At 29.8% G+C, this 20,005-nt stretch overlaps 2 protein-coding genes across 3 annotated transcripts; both read left to right on the forward strand.

The window, feature by feature from the left end:
* The first annotated feature begins 3,651 nt into the window (after nucleotides 1-3,651).
* Nucleotides 3,652-5,174, forward strand: LOC114181161 (uncharacterized). 2 transcript variants are annotated; one of them, XM_028067523.2, is made up of 4 exons: nucleotides 3,652-3,847; nucleotides 3,954-4,074; nucleotides 4,238-4,577; nucleotides 4,719-5,174. In XM_028067523.2, the coding sequence occupies exons 1-4, from the start codon at nucleotides 3,771-3,773 to the stop codon at nucleotides 4,958-4,960; spliced, it is 780 nt and encodes a 259-aa protein (XP_027923324.1). In that variant the 5' UTR covers nucleotides 3,652-3,770; the 3' UTR covers nucleotides 4,961-5,174. The 2 variants fall into 2 exon arrangements, with proteins under 2 accessions (XP_027923324.1, XP_085521324.1); XM_085665198.1 differs by having other exon boundaries at nucleotides 3,662-3,847; nucleotides 4,238-5,174.
* An 11,768-nt stretch (nucleotides 5,175-16,942) lies between these two features.
* LOC114177089 (putative protein phosphatase 2C 38) lies at nucleotides 16,943-19,128 on the forward strand. The gene is made up of 5 exons (XM_028062327.2): nucleotides 16,943-17,330; nucleotides 17,415-17,799; nucleotides 18,040-18,407; nucleotides 18,503-18,739; nucleotides 18,827-19,128. Exons 2-5 carry the CDS (start codon nucleotides 17,511-17,513, stop codon nucleotides 19,043-19,045), a joined length of 1,113 nt encoding a protein of 370 aa, XP_027918128.1. The 5' UTR covers nucleotides 16,943-17,330; nucleotides 17,415-17,510; the 3' UTR covers nucleotides 19,046-19,128.
* The last annotated feature ends 877 nt before the right edge of the window (nucleotides 19,129-20,005 follow it).

Below are 20,005 nucleotides of genomic sequence, written 5' to 3' on the forward strand. Positions count from 1 at the left end.
ATACAAATGTATAATAATTTATAACTTAAATAATTAATCCTTACAAATTAAAGTTTCATTTGTTAAATATAATAAAGTAATTTATCATATAAATATAATAATTATTTTAATTTATTAAATTAAAAACACTAATTAATCCGTTATATATATATATATATATATTTTTTTTTAAAATTAAAAAAATTGAAAAATAAAAGTTGGCGGGTTGGTCTATAGAATGAATCACGAATGCTAATTCATTTTACTATCTTGCCCAGTTTTTATATCTTGTCATTTTTAATTAAAAAAATTATTTAACATCATTAAACTATTATTTCACAACTTTTATAGAAATAAAACAATTTTAATAAAAAATAATCTTTATACTTTTAAAAAATAGGAGAGTGAATATTAACTGTGCTATCAAAATATTATTATCCTTTTAATAAATTAATGACGAGATATCAAAACACACCAAGTTTTATTACCTCTAATCATTTTCAATGACATTTTTATTGGCAAAGACCTTTTTGGTTAACAAATAACCTTTTTAATATAAAACAATTTCATAAAATAAATAACAAGATCATTACAGTTAAAAATCCTATGTATTTTTTTTTCAAAATAAGAGGATCAATTCCCATTTTAGTTATTAATCTATATTTCGTAAAACACTGCCACTCCATTCCTTTGAGAGCTCTGCAATGGAAGCCTAATACAAAAACTCAAAATGACCTTTTTATAGTGTATTGATTGTTATTTTATATGACTGTCGTCGCTCTAGTGTTTTTTTAGATGTATACGTAGTTTGGTATGATAACAACGATTTGGTCTATTTCTATATGATGATTTATATTTTCCATTCCGTAGTGATAGTGAGATCGTGTAAGGCCCTCTTACTTCAGCCACAATCTTTAAGGGCTGCCCCCAAAATCTTATGGGACTAAATGACCCAAATCTGTCCTAACCCACCCATTTCTCTCATTTCAGAAATACAGTTCTCCCTTACTTCCTCTTTGAGCAGTTGTGAATCTCTGTTAGGGTTTGATTCCTAATCCTCTCCAAGCAAACTCAAGCTTTTCCACTCCATGTAACTTACTTTTGAGCTTGTAGTGGTCCTCCTCTAGTTTTATTTTAGCATTTCCTTGAGGCTCATCTCAATGACCTCGTTCTGTTATGTTCCACTATTTTTCCAGCTTCTTATTTTGTTCCTAGAGCTGTTGCGCTCCATTTCGGTGTCGAGGTCGCGTCGGGATATTCTGCTAGCTTATTTCCAGGAAGGGAAGCTAGGGTTTCGTGTTTGTAATGTATATGGTTCGATTTCAGTTATGTTTAGCGTCCTTGGTGATTGTAAGCTATTTAAAATAACATGAATATGTACTGTGAGTCGTTCTGGTTGAATATTGGTGTTTGCATGTCTGAACAGTGGAGGGTTCTGGTTTTCTCGCCCAAGCGAGCGTGTCTCGCCTAGGCAAGATTAGCAGTAACTCGCCCATTTTGCCTGCGCGAGTTGTCGCTCAGGCAACGAGCTTCAGTTTTGAGCGAGAGCACATCTCGCTCAAGCGAGAAGGTTTCGCCTAAGCGAGAGTGCGCGACAACGCCACTGTTCCCCTTTTCGAGCCCTCGCCTAGGCGAAAGGAGCTCGCTTGAGCGAGAGTCCCTCTCGCCTGAGCGAGGCCTTTAAGCCTGAGTGAGGGTGCTTGACTATTTTGGTTTTCTATGTTCTTGGATGGTTGGCATTTGCTTGAATTTAATTGTGATGTTAAAAGCATGAGATGAATGATTATGCATGAGTGATGTGGTGCGTGGGTTGTGAATGATGGATTTGGTATGATCTTGGCATGAGTTTTAAATGAGATGGTTGGTATTGTGGTGGAATGGTATTGGTATGAGATGAAATTCTATATTCATGGATTGTGAATAATGATTTGGTATGGATTCCACATGTGATATGAAAGAGGACGGGTTACAGAGGTTGGCTTGAGGTTTCTATGCATGATATATATTACTGGTTGTTTGAATATGATTGGTTTGTGGTCAGTACGTAATTTCATGGGTCTCTAAGTGAGACCTCATGGTGGTGCTTTAGTGGTCAGGACGTAATTCCATGACCACCCCTGTTAGTGGGAGTTCATGGTGGTGCCCCATCTATATAATTTAGTAAGGGTTCAAGGTAAGGTTGCATCCTGACGCTCTAAGGAGTCAGTTAGTCTCACATAGAGCGGACCTGACTCTTGTGGTGAGAGTAGCAGGAGGCCTGCAACTCATTAAGGGCTAACCTTGTGTGTGAGGGATTGAGACATTGTAACACTTGTAACACTTAGCTCGGGGGTGAGCAACTCGGGGGTGAGCAGAAAAATCCACCACAAGTGCAAGCATCCACTGAATCCGACTAAATTATACGTATTCGGATGAGTCGTGTCGAGTCTTAATGTATTGTTTGGAAGGTCATAACATGCTTGGATGATGTATGTATATTTGAATGTGAAAGTATATTTGATTGCATAATAAAACTATTTTTGGCTCTAGTTTACCCTTATGTTATTTGTTCTGTGTTCTGTTGTGTGGTTCTCTCTTTTTGCGATGATAATCAACTTATTGATATTAGCAGATGTGAGGAACACCCGTGGTCAACAGGGAGGTGATGGTTCCGCTACATAGCTTATTTGGGGTGGATTCTGTTAATTGGGCTCTCCTTTAGGGCTCTGACCCATGTGTTTTTGCTCCTGGGCTTTATTTCCAAATATTGTTGTTCTACCATTGTACTTGTTTGGCATCGTGGTGTACCCTTTTTCTGTTCGAACTTCCCTTGGATAACTATACGGAGTAAGGTTTAAACTTCTGGACCGCGTTTCTATATTATGAATATCACTTTTAATTCAAAATGTAAGATAATAAATTTATAATTTTTTTTTATTTTATATAATATTTAACTTTGTATTTTTTTTACTTAAAACTCATATTTGTATTATTCCGATAATTTCTTATGCAGTTGAAAATGTAAAATGTATAAATGTCATTGATTTAGAAAAACTTCTTTTTCCCACACTGGTCCACATAACTTTGCTCATTGATTACTAAAACTTTAATCTCTTTTTTCTTGACAAATTTAGAGTCTTAAGAAATTTTTTGAAGTTAGCGTTCGCCCGTGAATAGGATAAAAAAACATAATCTGGGTGGGTTTTTCACGAATATCAGTAACTTGTGTGTCTGTTTGTGTCAAGAGATGATGAAAGGGGTTACACAGGTTAAGATGGTCGCATAAGAAAATAGTACATTTTAAAATAAAATAATATATTCTTTATAAAATAAATAGAAAGTCTATAATATGTGCAAATAACATTTTCTCATCATCAAAATTTTAGAACTTGTAACACTTAAAAATCAACTAATTGTTTCTCATATAAATCTCTTCCGATCGATCACAGTCCGCCTTTTTAAATAAAATAAAAAAACAATACATTTTTTTATATTTTATTCCTCGTGAATAGAAATATTACATTTCATTTTAATTAATAAGATTTTATGTATCAATGTGAAACTTTTATTACATTATTATTATTTTAAAGTCGACAATTTTGTTCATAATCTAATGTTGTTTTCAAACTCCGTATTGCATGACTCATTTTGTAGAACACATTTTAAAATGAGTTAACATTTATGAATTAAATTTGTACCTTGCACAATTCTTTTTCTGGTTTCAAAAGAATCAGAAAATCTTTACTAGGAAAGATTTTGAGGTCTGAAGCGGTGATGGTTGGAGCAACAGTAGTTGTCTGCAACACACAAAGATGACAACTTGCTACGGCCAAAGGACAGAGAATAAGCCAATAAAACCTGCCACTGTCAAGCAGAATCACACATGGAGGTGGGTTTTTTCAATTCTCTCTCTCACGGACCTTCTTTCAAACAGGTTATCTCACTAGTAAGAAAAAATAAATAAAAATGGAACTCACATTGTTTCGAGTGATCAGTGGCATGAAAACGGAAGAACACGATGGTTGGAATGCTCTGGAGTGCCTCAGAGGGAGATTGCTAGCAGAGAGACATGCTTCAAAGGTTGCCAAAGAACAAGCAGAATCATTGTGCAACAAGGTCATTTTCATATTCATACATTGCTTCTTGTTTCCTTCATCAGATTATATAGATTAGAGAAAACAAAATGATATAACTTTCTAGTTTCTGCTTAATAAACTTTGTTCTGTGATTTTATTTTTGTCTCCCTAAAATTGAAAATCAAAATCTTGGGTTTTAGCAGTTCAATGAGCTGGAAAAGAAGCTTAAAGAAGAGATAAAACTAAGAGACAAAGCAGAAAGAAAGCTTAAGCTTTTAAAGAAGAAGCTTGAATGTTTCAATGTGTCTACCTCATCATGGCAAAAATGTCATTCGGGTGAGAAATGTGAACTCTTCTGCGGATCATCTTTATGTAGTGCAGTTTCGTTAGAAAATGGAGTTCGCAACCACAATGCTGCACAAGAACATGCAATCGTTCATACCCACAATAGTCCATTCACCCCCAAAGATGGTGATATTTCTCTGTTAGCTGATACTTCAAGTTGTATTTCAGACCTCGGTAACTTTCTCCCTCAAATACCAGGCAAGACACCAAATCAGAGCTCAGATAATTTGAAGAATGGCGAAATTAAGTGTTCAATTTGAAATTGGAGTTATTGCATTTGATGAAATTTTGTATCTTTTAATTGAATTTGTTGGCTGATTTCAATTGGTTCTATGTTAGGCTTTCACTTTCAAGCTCAAAATCATTGCGGAAAGGTTATAATTCTCAGGGTAGCAATGATTATTATGGCTCAAATCCAAACTCTGCTCAAGCTTCACCTGAAATTATTAGTCAGAATCCAAATCCTAGATTATAATAGCAGGTATTACATTAGAAAATGTGGAGACATTATATTAGATGAGGTAGTTTTTGTCCTTCAATTTAATCTGCTTGTGTTGACTAATTACCAATTTTCAACTTAAGATGTGTTTTGGCCTTTCTAGGTTTCTAGTTTAAGTTCAAAACCACCATGGCACTGCCATTAGTTGATGTGACTTTTCAAGCAACTTTGTAATAAGAAACCATTGAATTAAGAGTGTTTGAAGCCACAGATGCATAGAGAAGTCCAACGAAAAAAGTTGGCACAAATTATGACTGCATATTGAGATATTAACAAGCAGTGTGCATTTTGGAATAGTGAATGGTGTGATAAGATGATTGGTGTGAGGCATTTACATTTTAAACTTGAACTTGTGAGCTTCAGCATTCGGCTCAGATGGCAAAAAAAATCAAAATCATTCATGGCAGCCAAACTTGTCTACATCATGGATACATCTCATTCTATGTTCAAGCTTATTCAAATATCATCTTACTTTTTCAAGCTTAACGGGGTTTGAAACAAAAATAATCAAACTGCTTTAAAACTAATGGGAGTTTGAAATTGTTGGGAAGTACGGGGTTTTGAGAGAGAGAGGAAGTAACAGGTTTCAAACTGCGTAGAAGTAACGGCGTTTACTAAAAATTCACTTTTATTTTTTACTCTCATCTTTTATTAACTTATAAAATCTTTTTTACAAATACTTAATTTTGTTGTATAATTATGTTAGGCAATACAATCCGTTGAATTCATATTCAAATCAAAATAAACAAAAGTTGAAAAGGAGTTAGTCAAATGTAGGTTATGGATTAATATATTATTATCTTCTATTTTAAAAGAATCAATAACTTATTAAAAAGATAAAAGATTGAAAGTTAAAAAATAAAAATCTAATGAGAAACGCAGAAATTTATAATTTTTTAAGGGTTACTAAAATCCCATGTTGATCCGTTAGTCACATCTGTTATTAAAGATAAATATTCAAATAGCATAACATAATTAACACCGGTTAAAATTAGTGACGAACGTATGTGTTTAAACGTGTATAATGTGTATAAATGTTATATATATTTTACTTCTCCTAATTTTATATATTTATTTTTTTAATTTTTAATTTTTATATTAAAAATTTATTAAATTAAAATTTAAATAATTTTGAATTAGTTTGCATTAATTTAAAATCTTAGATCGTTTGCTCATTAAAACTCCGAAACCATCAAATATAACTCAAGCTAAAAATAAATTTTATTATAGTGAATATATTAAAATTCAAAACTTTAGTTTCACATGAATGTTTATTTTGCTGGATTGTTTTTAATGATATTTTATTTGTAAAAAAATTCATTTTCTTTCTTTAAACTTACTGTAAATAATATTAACTTACCTAATTTCAAAAGAAGTATTATTTTCTTACTTAATCATTTTTTAAGTCTTGATAAGTTTGAGTATTTTAAATTCTTTTAATCCATCGAGTACTTAACTTTTATATTTTCAATTGAATTTTATAATTAATTTTCTGATAATATAGCTGTTATTTTGTTTTATCATTTTATTTATTTGTCTTCATAGTAATATATTTGAGGTTTATTTTATTTATTTGTCTCCATACGTAATATATTTGAGGTTATATATTGAATGTAGGAAATGATATAGCACTTAATGTGAAATGATGAATAAACACAATTTCTGTCATCACCATTAATTATATATTTTTGTTATTTATCAACAAAACTAATAAAAGTTATTTATGGTTTATTATTGGTAAGAGTGATAAAATTAGCTAGGTCCAACGAGTCTGTCGTTAAGTCCGTAAAGAGAAAGATGGATTGGGTTAGAATTTTAATCCGTTAGCTCATATTAACCTTACCTTTTGGATTACATGATCGGTTGGGCGACGGCTAACCTGTGGCCCATCAATATCAAGTAAAACACGTTGGTCCATGTCCCGTTTCAATTTTTTTGTTTTTTGCTTCTTCACTTTTATTAATAGTTAACATGAATAATAAAATCAAAGTTCTTAAGAATTTATATTCATAAATGAATATGTGATTTTTATCTTCGTATATTACTTTAGTGTTCTCTTTTTTATCATTTCTCTTCTAATCAATAATTTAGTAGGTAATTAAATTAAAAAAAAAATCTTTAAATTAAAGAAGGACGGACGGACTAGTCCATCCCTACCTGGTTTAAACGGACCAAAAACAGGTCCAGCCAAAACGGGTTGAACTGACTCGCTTTGTCATCCCTAATGATCTGTAATACCATTATAGTCTCATAATTGTTAACTCATACAAGTAAAATAGATAATTAAAAATATAAAAAAATTATTTAATAAGCAAAAATTTTAATAAAATGTAATTAAAATATTAAATTTATTATGAATTTAAAATTTAATTGAACTTTATGTTTTATATATTTTTAATAAAATAACATTCACACTATTTTACTTCCATTTTATGATTAAATTGGTAAATCCTTAGTAAAACAAGATAATAATACAAGATGAAAATGAGCTCAACCTCTAACTTCTATTTAACAACACAAAAAGTAAAAGATAGAAAAATATGAATATCAAAAGAAAATAAGAGTAATGAGAAAAAAGGGATAGAAAGGGATTAGGGATCCTATGGAATGTACTAGATACAACAAATTAATAAAGGTAGGTGGGGAAAAACAAGACCCATGGAATGTACCAGATACAAATATTTAATACCATATGCCATGGTTTTACATTCCTTGTCTATTGCTAAGGTGGTTTGGTTTGAGATATGGCATTGTTATGTGGTTACATTCTCATGATTATGTGTTTATTTCATGTGAACATGTTACTTGTCGTAGGTCAAATGTTGGTTTGCTTTCTTAAGTAACTCATCATGCTTAATTACTTTATTTCAAACTTAGTCACAATATAAATGCCCAATAATTGCGTGACTACATTATAAGGATACATTTATTTCAATCCCAAACATGCACGGGATGTTATCTTCAATGTAAAATGATAAATATTTTATATTATTTTTTGTAAAATGATCTTTTTTTATCTAAACTGTCGTTTTCAATAAAAATCATTAGAAATCATATTTTATTTTATATAAAGCATAATATTTTTTTTATTAATTACAATCACTCCCATTATTTTTATACGTAAAGATAAATAAATAATATGATAAGTAAGATAACGATTACATCATTAAAGTTAAATGATAAATAAATAAAATGTAAATTATAAAAAATTGAGTACTCAATAAATACAAATATTAATAAATAAAAATAATAAACTTTTTAAAAAAACATCAAATTTAACTATCTCTAAAAAATATAATTGTCTAAAATTACTTAAAACTAATTTTTAAAATATAAAATTATATAAAAATGGATTTAAAAATATAATCCCAAATAAAATTACATCATGAATATTAATTATAACTAAAAAATAAAATCAAATAAATTTTACTACAAAATTTAAATCTAAACAAAAGTTTAATTCCATAAGTTTAAACAAAAAACGTAATCTATTAATCAAATAACAATAATTTTTTTAATGTTTTATAATCAATTATTTTTCTTTATTCACTTCTTCATTTGATTCTAATAAAAAAGTATTTAAATAAAAAATTATTAATAATATGCACTGAAAATTTTATAGATACTATGATATTTATTTTGTCTCGTTAACAAATAAGTATAAATATATATTCTAATTACTGATTAGTTTCCATTGAAGGTACGTCTAATACTGATGGCAGATTTTATATGGTAATATCTATGTTACATGTTTTTTTATCACCCTTGAAAATAAGACTAAGAAATAAATGGTAATAGAGAAATCAAGAGTTAAGTTTGAGATGAAATACTTGGAAAAGATAAGTTCCTTCATTAGGATGCATATTTTAAAGTTAGGATAATATATGTTAATTTTGAAAAGGAAATATTTTAATCTTTTTAAAGTGGTTATCCAATTCATAGATTATCCACGAGAGACATTTATAACTATATTGCAAATGTGTGATCCTTGAACAGTGAAATAAAGCCTAGGAATAGTGTTTTTGAAGAAATAAGGACAATTATCCATGGAGGTCCATACAAATGTCAACTACGTAGGACCCATTGTAGACAAAAAATTCACATTGCATGTGTTTTGGGAGGAAAATTGGTAACATGAACTTGGAAAGAAATGTTGATTTTGAGATATTATAGATGAAGATTATACTCACTCACCCCAGAATATAGCACAAACATCTTATGCAATTATGCTGCAATAACAATAACATAATTAGTATTGTCTACAATTTAGTACAACTTAACCGAACAAAAAGTTGATATAGATAGATAAAATATCAGATAATCGCTTCATAACTTTTGGATAAATAATTTCAAGAGAATACTCTATCAATTTAGAGAATTTAAAATGTTTTATCATAATATATATATATATATATATATATATATATATATATATATATATATTATTTGGATTAAAAAATTTAAACTAAATTTAAACTGTCAAATTTTATTAGATTAATCCAATTGTATTAGAAGTAAAATTTAAAATCTAACTCAATCTCATTAAATCGGTTTGTAAGATGATGTTTGTACTTCACTTATATATTATGAAATTGTCAATTTATCTTTAGTTGATGTGAAACTTTTAACACATTCTCTCACGCCGAGTTATATATATCTCATGCATGGGTCTAGAGATGGGTGATCCGTAGCGGTCCCATAACGGGTGGAACAGAATGTTCGAAAAATCTCGCTATGATAGACTTTTAATTATATTTCTGATACCATATTAGAAAATAGATTTTAAAGCCTAACTCAACTCAAAAAATCGACTTTATAAGATGAGATTTGCACCCCACTTATATACTATGCAATTATCACATTATCTCTAGTCGACGAGGGACTTCCAACAAATTGCTTAATATTAGATAATTTTAAATTTTATTTTAAAAAGTAAAAAAGTCTTCATATTCTTGAATTCTTTTTTTGTTCATTACATTTTTTTTTTCTTAACTTAATTTTAATAGGGCAGGGACAAAACTTTTATATGACTGAGAGAAGCTATGGCTTCTCAAAGTTTTCTTATTTAACTTTTATATATTTTTTAAAATTATATTTATATTAATTTTAGAAAAATTTCTTAAAATTTAAAAAATGTAAAATGATGTCCACATTCTCCTCCTTCTTTTATTTACCTTTAAGTTTCACTCTGTCCATTTTTCTCGTACTTCTCTCTCTTCCTGTGTCAATTTTCTTATTCGGTCTCTTATCCTTCTCAAATTCAAATTGCATCGCGATAAAATTGAGGAATTAAGCTAACATTTTGGATTAGTCAATTTTCTATTTTGGGTAAGTTCGTTTTCTACCTTTTTTGAGTAATCTAGTTTTCTTTTGCATGCCATAAATTGGTCTACCGTGCATCACTGGACGATGATAAAATCATATTAAAAAATTTATAATAAAGAATAAAATAATTTATTCTTTTTTCAAAATGAAGGCTTGTGATGAAATGAAAAAGCTACATCTATGTCAACTAAACTTGATAAATTTCATGAAAATTAAAGAATTGAAGAAAATGAAAAATAATTCTCGAAGTTCCTAGAATTATATATAATAATTTTGAAATTTTTTTAAAACATGACATGAGGAATTATTCTTAAATTTGACAATACTCACTAAATCAAATTAATAAAATACGAAATCATGATGTATGCTTGTTTTGAATAGACAAAATAATTATGTTTAATTAAAAAAGTAATTTATGTGTAATTTTTTGTCAAGTTTTCTTATTTGTGTCATCGACTTCATTGAGACCGAAACATTATTAGGATTATTAGTTTTTAGTTGATATTGGTTAAAGTATTTTTTTCATTGATGTTAATAGGAATTATATTTTCTATTTAAGTTGTTAGATTTATTTTTGCAGGCCTTTATTTCTTTTGTTTGATATTAATTAGAGTTTTCATGATCAATTTTTGGGGGAGAATATTTTTTTAATTGAATTTTTTTCAATTAATGTTTGTCATTATTACTTTTGTATAAATTTTTGAAGTGATTTTTTTATTATCAATAAAAATATTATTTTTGTGTCATGTTAGAATATTTTTCTGTTGTTAAATTGGAAATTTCTCCACTAACATTAATTACAAGATTGTCTTTTTACTAATGCTAATTGGAGAAAAATTTCCGATAACATTGATAAAAAAAAAAAAACTCTTCAAAAGACCATTATTAACCAACATCATAAAAATAACCTTGATGTCGGACTAAATAATTATGATGGATACCTACCGAAAACAATCTCTATTAATATCAAACTCCAAATGTTTTTGCAAATATCATTTGAAAAATAATAACGAATTTTGAAAAAGAAAAAATAACATCAACCAAAATCATCTATAAAAAAAATATTGATATTAATACTTTAAACTTTTAGCAATTATTTTTTTTAATAATGTTTACATTTAGTTAAAATACGTTATTCAATTGATAAATTTAAAACTCGCTAAATTTAAATTATCTAATTTAAACAAAATATTTAAAAAAGAAAATAATTTTTAAGTAACATCAATTAAACATTTGAATATCTTAAAAGATTATTAAATTCTCCATTCAAATCCAAGATAAAAGAATTCTAATAAAATGATTTTGGTATCTTACCTTTGGTCAATAAGAGGAATTATTCTCCAAAACTCTTGCAGTTAATTATCATGAATCATGGTAATTAATTATTAGAGGTCAGTTCCTTGTTTAGTCAACATAATGATTAGAGATTTAGAGATAATTATTTATACATGATTTACTTTCTTTATTTATGTAATTACACCCTAGCTTAATTTTATATTTATATATGTCGAAACTTTAACATTAATTAGTGATAAGATTAGTGATAAGGTTAGGATACAAAATATAAATATATAAGTGAGGGTAAATCTCACCTTATAAATTAGTTGTCTAAAACTAAATTAAACTTAAAGTTCACTTCTTACTATAATATCAAAACCATGAGTTTGTGTCTATCTTAGCAAGATTAGTTGTTTGTTGAACCAATTGTTTTACTCGTTATCAGACCCCACTCATTAATGTTTAATGTTACGTCTGAGATGTAAAAATCTCGGTGTGAGGGGAGTGTCTTAGAAGTCTCACATTAATCTATAATAAAGACAATTTACAGTATATAAATGGATGTAAATCTCATTTTACAAGTCAATTTTATAAAATTATTTTAAACTTATAATTCACTTTTTAACAACATATAATCATTCCTTAATTTAGTTTTTCCATTACCGTAATAATGATCCCTTAGTTTATGTTAGCCTTATTTATTAATTTATTAACAATAATTAGAAAGAAATGAAATACAACATTTTCTCCAACTAATATAAAGTTGGCACTCACATTAGTAGGGTAAATAACAAATGTGGTAACATGCACGGTGTCATTTGCTATGCCTCTCCTTTCTCACTACAAATAGGACAACACACATAATTAATAACATGTTATATGATACACAAAATGCACCAATATGACACTTATAGGACTTCACTCTCCACCTTTCAATTCACACTTCCCTCTATGCCCTGTTTCTTTCTCTTCCCACAAACATCACAAAAATCATTACATACGTAAACATGTTATGTTTACACAAATTTGATAACCCAACATGTGAAATCATTTCATACGTAAACTGTTATGGCGTTATCATGTGAAATAAGTTCAATAAATAAATTTATCACTTCTTTAACTTACATTCTTTTATATGAATTCGACCCCTCTTTCAAACTTGTTGGATCCCATTGTTCTTGTCCTTTTTTCATCAATCCCTTTCTATTATAATTTTTTTTTTCTTTCACGGTATTAACAAAATCCTTGATGAAGTAATATTGGCTTTGTTGGCCTCGAATAAGATTTACACAAATTTGAAAATGAATTATCAAGAATTATAGTCGAGGTTTCTAAAATTAAGATTTAGGGATATGAAAGGAATTTGAAGATATAGGTGTCACATAATCACTCACATCAACTCCATATCATATTATATGAGGCAAGTTGAATGTCACTTTCACAAATAATTGAAACAATGAAGGATTATACGGAAGTGGAAAAAGGGTTTTTGAAGAATTTGTTTGAAAAAATAATTATTAATATTGGAGAATTAATATAGACTAAAAGTCGATCATATTTTTTAAGACGGTATAGTGTAATCCAAAATATATCTAACAAAATTTATTATTTATTAGACTTATTGTGTTATTGTATGTGACTATCAACTATTGTCTAGTTTGTTACTTGCTTGAAATATAAATGTCTCAACGTGAAAAACATATCGAATATTCTACATAGAATAGAGATAAGATAAATTTACAATATATAAATTATACAAACCTCACATTCAAATCGATTTTGTACGGTTAAGTTAAACTTAAAATTTATTTCTTAAAAAATAAATATCATAAACTTTTGTAAAATAAAAAAGTTATTGAAGGCATTGGAGTATAATAAAGCAGTTAAAGAGTTGTTGGGCATTCTAGTCTTACTACCTTGGAAATAAAGATAGCATGATGAGTTGCTTCACAAAGAAAGACCAAAAATTGACCCATACGAGTAACATGCATTCTAATAATCGAGCATCCCATGTACTAGTGTTATTGTATTATTAAAAATTTCGTTGCAAAGTTTTTGTTTCAAATTCAGATCTTCCAAACTCTTAAATATGAAATTGACCTCTCACGCTTTAAAATCTAAGAATAGATTGTCAAGGATTTAAATTTTAAATTTAGTTTTAATATTCTATCAGTAAATAAAATATTTCAGGAATTAATTGAGATATTCGACGTCTTAGAAAATTAAACAATAAATTGAACATTCAGTTCTCAACAATTTCTTTTTTTTTAAATTAATCACCTCAATTTCTTCACGAATTTTCAACTAGAGTAAATGGATCATTATAAAAAATTATGACGAGGTTTTAAATATTATCTATTAACGTAAAAACTACAAAAAATTACGAGGACGGACGTGCGTCTCATTTTTTAAAGTCTTAATGCAAAATCATTTATAATAATTTTCATGGGAAGTTACATAAAATAATGTGATCATTTTTCACAGAATAAAATAATATGAACTTATTATTATAATATAATGGTTTTCAAGTCATATGTACGATTTCATTTATGAAATCCATTATTGAAAAAGAAACTGTTTATTCTTGTCGTACATGCAGGATTTTAGAGATCAAGAACCATGTGTTTCTCTATCACAATCTTAATGAATTCCGTTATCCTTTGTTTCATCTTTTAATCTATTAATAATTGGCTTCAATAAATCTCATTTCTATGACATTTTTGTTTTTAGAATTTAATATATAATTTTAGATACTCAACATATAATAGTTTATTACGATAAAAATACCTTGAAGGACAAGATAAATGTAAAAGTATTATAAGAATTTATTAAAAGCATAATAATAGAGGTGAAAGAAAAAAAAATTAATAGACTTAAACAAAGGTTCTATAATCTATTAGATACCTAAATATTTGGTATGCAAAACAAAAGTAGGTCTATATTAGACCTTCAAACTTATTTAATATGTTATCAAATAATTCTATTAATTAAATTTTTAAATATTATATATATATATATATATATATATATATATATATATATATATATATATATATATATATATATATATATATATATTGAAACACTTGACAAGTTCAAAATCACAAATGTTAATCAAAGTCAATTCTGCAAACAAACAAAGTTTTGTGACTAATAAATCAATTCCAAAATACAGCTATCTTAAGACAAACTACTATTGTTTATGAGAGGCCCTTAATTTCTTACTTGTTTTGTCATCAACTATACTACTGTGATTGTTACGTATCATCATTATTTTCATATTTTCACTTAAAAACTAAAAGAAAAACAACATAATTAAAGCATCTCATATATTTTTATATTTTTAATCAAGTCTTAATTTGTTATATTCGATTGTTAAAACTTTTTATATTTTCAATTGAATTCCTATTATCGACCAGAACAATTAAATGATTCGATTATGTAGTCTCAATCATAACCTCACGGACTTGGAAAAACAAAAAATAAAATAAAACTCCAAAACATCAATTGTTCTATCAAATTATATGGTTTCGTGTTTACACATGGTTGTTTATTTTTGCTTTTGTATTTAATTTAAAAAAAATCAAACAATGTAAATTTCTATGAAAGTAGTTAGGGTTATAAACCTTAAACCCTAAATTTTAAATCATTACATACCTAACTTGACATCAAAATAGATAAAGATGTTTTACACTCGATATAATTAATAAGCTCCTCTTAATAAACTTAATTGAACTGTTTTTATCTATTGTCTGTGTACACACACATAAATAATTAAATGACATATACTCAACTTAAAATTATAAAAATTTGAAACACACCCAATAGAATAAAGTTTATAATAGAAATTAAATTAAAAAAAATTCAAACTTTTCAATTGATTAAAATTACCTCAACCCTTATTTCACATAGAGAACTTGATGAAATATACTAACAAAAATACCAAAAAATAGGTCTGAATCAGTGGTTCACTTCAAACATGTCAACTTGGTCTATCTTGTATATATCAGGTTTCATCAAACACCCTATAACAATAATTAAAAAAATAAAAATAAAAAATCAACATCATCATGAGCAGGAAAGTATGGTAGAAATCTGAGGATATGAATAGATGTTATAAAACGATGAATAATTTAATTTGGATGTATGTTTTATATGTTTCCATATTGAGTGAGGTTGAGTTGACAAGGCCACCTGCAAACCTGACTATTCATTGAAAATCTGCTAAATACTATATATATGTTCTATCATGCGTCCTGTTTTCTAAGTATTCTCTGAAGAGCACGCATCCAAATTTATTATAGGTGGAACCCATGCAAACCCATCATTCACTTTGCTACTATCCATAACCACAATATATAATCGACAAATCCTTCAATACCCATTTCTCTTTCCATAAACTATTTTGCTGGCTAACTAATACACCTTCACCAAATTATCATACAATACAAGTTACAACCACCAATGTTGAAGTTGATGGAATTTCAAAACCACACTCTGTTGTTGCATACAGTGAATGCATGCATCATTTCAAGTTCCAAGATGTCTTCATCCGCGTATATATACCTTTTCTGATGTCTACAGCTCAAGTCTCTCATCAATCACCCTTCTCAATCATAACTTTCAAACCTTATACACCAGAAGGGTTGTGTTTAGGTCAAGGATTAGTCTTAGCCAGTTAGGATTTAAATATCTGTTAAGACAGGGATTAGTCTCTGCCTAACAAAGTTGCATCCAGAAAATAGTATTTATGAAAAGAAAATGTTGCAGGCTTTATTAGTCCATGATGTGTGCTGGTAGGTGAGGTTTTTGACTGCATAAAGAAAAAGAAAATATCAGAATAATACAGATTCATTATGCAGTGAGTCGGTGACAGAAAAAATGAAATGACCAAACAGGAGAAATTGGGTGAATGAATTTGGTACTATATTGGATATGACATACAGTCCGTTTTTCTTTTCCTGGTTAAATTTGTTAGGTTAAAGCCAAAGTGAACTTTGCCATTTTACTTATTTGACCACACTGGAACATGTTTGTGGAAAAAAGTGTTAAAGGACCACTTTTTAGACATATTTTACTCCTGATATTGTGCTGTCTTGTGTTGTGGTGTTCGGTTTTTCCAATTTTTCCTCGTCACATATTTACACTTACCTAGATTTTTATGTTTTGTTACAACTGAGACGTGTGGGAAAGTATTGCAGAGTTAAACAAAGTGATATGTGGCAGAAATGTGGAGATAAGTATTAGAGAGGAAAAAATTGAAGTGCATGAACCAATGATGGTAAAGGGTGAGAAAACCCGTGGGTCCTAGAGTCTAGATTAGTAAAGTGATGCATTATCACGAAAGTTAAAGCAGGGAAAAGTGGACGTTTACCCAGAAAAATGGAAAGTGGAAGAGGTAGACAAGCAAAGTTACCTAACACTTAGGATTATACCTTTTTAATGTGATGGAACTGAAATCCTAGCCATGAATGGCTTTTGGAAACCCACATGGCCACAGAACATTAAAATCATGTGGGACAAATGAAAGGACATGAGTTACAATGTCAGAGTTTGTAGTTTAAATCTCTTTTCATTTTCTGATCTTAGATCTAGTCTCAGTGCTCTGAAGATCCTCTGTCAAAAACATCCAAAACCCTTTTCTTATCCATTGCTCCCTTTTATCACTCAAATCTTAGACCAACTCTGCCATATCCAAACCTTATGTGCTTTTACAGCTAACTCTGCTGCTCAAAATTGGCACACGGAGAAGTTCTGAATGCATGCTGCTCAGGTTCAAGGTACATACAACCAAAAGGCCTCAGTATTCTCTGAACTTGCATGAGAGTTACTTGCCTTGTCATCCCAAGGTATACTTCTCAGTTAGTTTGCCCCATACCAGTTTGGCTTTTACCGAAAATTTGTTCTTATCCTATGATGTCTGCTTTTCCTAGGTATATATATAACACAACTTCAGGATAAGAGACCGTGTGAAGAAGCATAAGCAGCTCAACAAAACCTCTTCTTATTTTATTACTTGCAAAAAAAGTATGGTTAGATTCTGCTGGAAGCCAGCTTCTGTGGGTGATGACGGAGATGTAAATGGGAGAGTTGAGGGACTCCTATGGTACAAGGATTTGGGGAACCATCTTTATGGTGAATTCTCCATGGCTGTGATTCAAGCTAATAGTTCATTGGAGGATCGTAGCCAACTTGAATCTGGACCCTTGACTTCTGACTATTTGGGTCCTCAAGGAACCTTTATTGGTGTATACGATGGCCATGGTGGTTCCGCAGCCTCACAGTTTGTCACTGACAATCTCTTCGCCAATGTCAAGAGTATGATACGCCCTCAACTTTTACTATAACAATTTTTTCTGTCTAATTGAACACTGTCAAAATCCGTTAGTATTTTCTTGCTTGACCCAAATATTCTGAAACTAAATCCATTACCGGGACCACAATTGCAAAGTAGCGTAATTTGGACCATACTTTTGACACTGTTAATGATTTTAAATATAAGCCAAATAGAAACAAGCATCCGTAGAAGTTTAACAACCACTTTTCTGTGTAAAGCAGGTTTCGCAGCTGAACATCAAGGCATATCAGAGAATGTTATACGAAGGGCCTTTTCTGCAACAGAAGAGGGTTTTCTGTCTGTTGTGAAGAAACAGTGGCTGAGCAAGCCACAGATTGCATCTACCGGGACATGTTGTTTGGCAGGGATAATTTGCAATGGCAGGCTTTATGTTGCAAATGCAGGAGACTCGAGGGTGGTGCTGGGGAGAGTAGAGAGAGCAACAAGGGAAATAACAGCGATTCAATTGTCTGCAGAGCACAACGTTAACATCCAAATGGAGAGAGATGAAGTTCGGACAAGGCACCCTTATGATCCACAAATCGTGGTTAAGAAACACAATGTTTGGCGTGTGAAAGGCCTCATACAGGTAAAAATTTCATAGCATTAGTTGTTAAGTGGTTCCTTGTTGATTGTTGAGAAAAAACATGAGAATTCTTATTTAACACAGATTTCCCTTTGCAGGTTTCAAGATCCATAGGTGATGCATATCTGAAGAAACAAGAGTTTAACAGGGAGCCTCTGCCGAATAAGTTTAGACTACCCGAACCCTTCTTTAAGCCAATTCTTAGTTATGAACCAGAAATATCAGTGCATAAACTTGGCCCAGAAGATCAATTTCTCATCTTTGCTTCTGATGGTTTGTGGGATCAACTTAGCAACCAAGAAGTTGTGAATATAGTCAGCAATAGTCCACGCAATGTAAGGTTCCTTTTCGTGTGTGTGTGTTCTTTTATGATGCAGAAGTTATTTCTGAATATTAATGGTTGGTGGTAATTGGTGTTGCAGGGTATTGCAAGGCGACTTGTGAAAGCTGCACTTCGAGAAGCAGCAAGGAAGAGAGAAATGAGAGTGTCAGATCTGCAAAAGATAGAAGAAGGAGTGAGGAGACACTTCCACGATGATATTACAGTTATTGTTGTATATCTAAATCCCAAACTCGTAGATAATAGTTCTCTATTGGCTTCTCCTCTTTCGATCAGAGGAGGTGGCTCAGCCAATTTTTAGTTCAAACAATTATGGTCTTCCTCTGTTTACACAATTGTTACCCAAACAACATAGTCAAATAACATAACATCAAACTTCCACAACCGCACCAGCATGCTTCTCAACTCCTTCAAGTGAAGCACTTTGTGATTGATTATTGTCGAACCGTAAAATATGATGAAATAAATTTCTCAAAACCTTTTCTCAAAGGATGCTAAAGAACATAAGATTGTGCTGATAGAGGAATTTAAGGAAATAGTAAAAATTTGTCATTTAAACCTCTCCTTTCATAAATGTTTCTGAATTTGAAATTTAAGAAAAAATAAACAGCATAGGTGGCCACACTGTGTTTATTAATCCTCCACGCAACAAGATAGAAAAAAACATGTCCTTCGACCATTGCAACTATTTAAGAAAAAAAAATATTAAAAATGCTAGATACATTTTGCTACAATGAATTAAGAAAATAAACTGCTTATTTAATATTGTTACCATATATATTATACAATACGACTACGAAAGACACTTAAAAGGCAAAAAATTAAAATAGTATGAAACATGTTAAAGCCGAACGCTAACAAAGTATTGAAATCTTTCTCTAGCTATTAAACTACAATTTTTTTTTATAAGTGTAGTGAATATAAATAATAGTATTGTAAAATTTATAATGATCTATATTCCTATAAAGGAAAAGAAAACATCAAGCCTGGCTTGTTGAAATTTTATTTTGAAAAGCCTAACCTTTGTAAATGTGAGTAATGTGAGTAGCGATTAGTGTCCTACACATACAAAACACAAAATATATGCACTTCACTTTTAGATAGTTGAGCATAGGGATGTCAAAAATATTCGTATCCCCGAGTATCTGCGGATAAAATCCGCAACGAATAAGAAACGGATATTAAAAATGGATACCCGCTACCCGCGGGTACAAATATTTTTGATACCTACATGTTAACGAGATGAATATGGGTATCATAG

Source organism: Vigna unguiculata, chromosome 1, assembly GCF_037176805.1.
Source record: "Vigna unguiculata cultivar grain cowpea cultivar isolate G323 ecotype 2 chromosome 1, ASM3717680v1, whole genome shotgun sequence".
Classification (NCBI taxonomy): Eukaryota; Viridiplantae; Streptophyta; class Magnoliopsida; order Fabales; family Fabaceae; genus Vigna; species Vigna unguiculata.